The sequence below is a fragment of the Penaeus monodon genome, chromosome 28 (assembly GCF_015228065.2).
Source record: "Penaeus monodon isolate SGIC_2016 chromosome 28, NSTDA_Pmon_1, whole genome shotgun sequence".
Taxonomy (NCBI): Eukaryota; Metazoa; Arthropoda; class Malacostraca; order Decapoda; family Penaeidae; genus Penaeus; species Penaeus monodon.
Genome location: NC_051413.1, coordinates 31,187,168 through 31,187,858, shown reverse-complemented (window position 1 = coordinate 31,187,858; position 691 = coordinate 31,187,168). Strand labels below are relative to the sequence as shown.

The 691-nt window shown below is 32.0% G+C and overlaps 1 protein-coding gene across 2 annotated transcripts in view; it reads right to left on the bottom strand.

Annotated features, from left to right (window-relative positions):
• Nucleotides 1–691, bottom strand: part of LOC119591491 (probable serine racemase) — a gene marked incomplete in the record, with an annotated part of 10,468 nt that overhangs the window by 6,209 nt on the left and 3,568 nt on the right. The window contains 1 exon segment of one of the 2 annotated variants that reach the window (XM_037940236.1): nucleotides 49–167. Within the exon segment in view, the coding sequence (XP_037796164.1) occupies nucleotides 49–167 (119 nt within the window). 2 annotated transcript variants of the gene reach the window in all.

Sequence of the window (691 nt, the reverse complement as noted above, 5' to 3'; positions counted from 1 at the left end):
AAATCAATCACCCAAGTGTCCTACATGCTAAACTCCAGTCAGCCTCACCTGCTGCGTCCGAATTGCATCGGCAATAGTTTCAAGGAACCGAGGAGGGTTGTCCCACATTCGCTTCTTGTTCTCTAAGCTCCTTTGCAGCTCTTTCCCAAAGGGCTCAACGGCATAAACTTCCATGATAACACATATTAGGTCATTCCAAAGTACGTTCCTTTTCTCTTTAATCATATCACTGTTTATCTCGTCAATTTTAACTTAATTTGAGCTCATGTGATTTTGGACAAGACGCTATGCTTTTACCTAAATTAGATATGAAGAAGTTAAAGATATGCATGCATTAACTCATGAAAGAAATGTGTGATTTGACTTACCTATATTATCAATAAAATAATTTGTATTTCATTTATTTCTGTCATCACTGTATTTGACAATTTTAATAAAATGTGCCTTTATCAATCACAAAATACCTTAATTGAATTAGTAATTCTTTTTTTTTCACTTTCTTTCTGGAGTCTGCTTATGTGCAATAACCATACTATCATTTTTTTTTATAACCTTGTGTCTTTATTATCACATTTTTTCTTAAGACATCTATTTATCCATCCCATAATATTTCTTTACAAATATATTCACATATGCCATTCTATATGTAAAATTTGAAAATGACAAATGAAGAATTTTTTCTGTCACATGA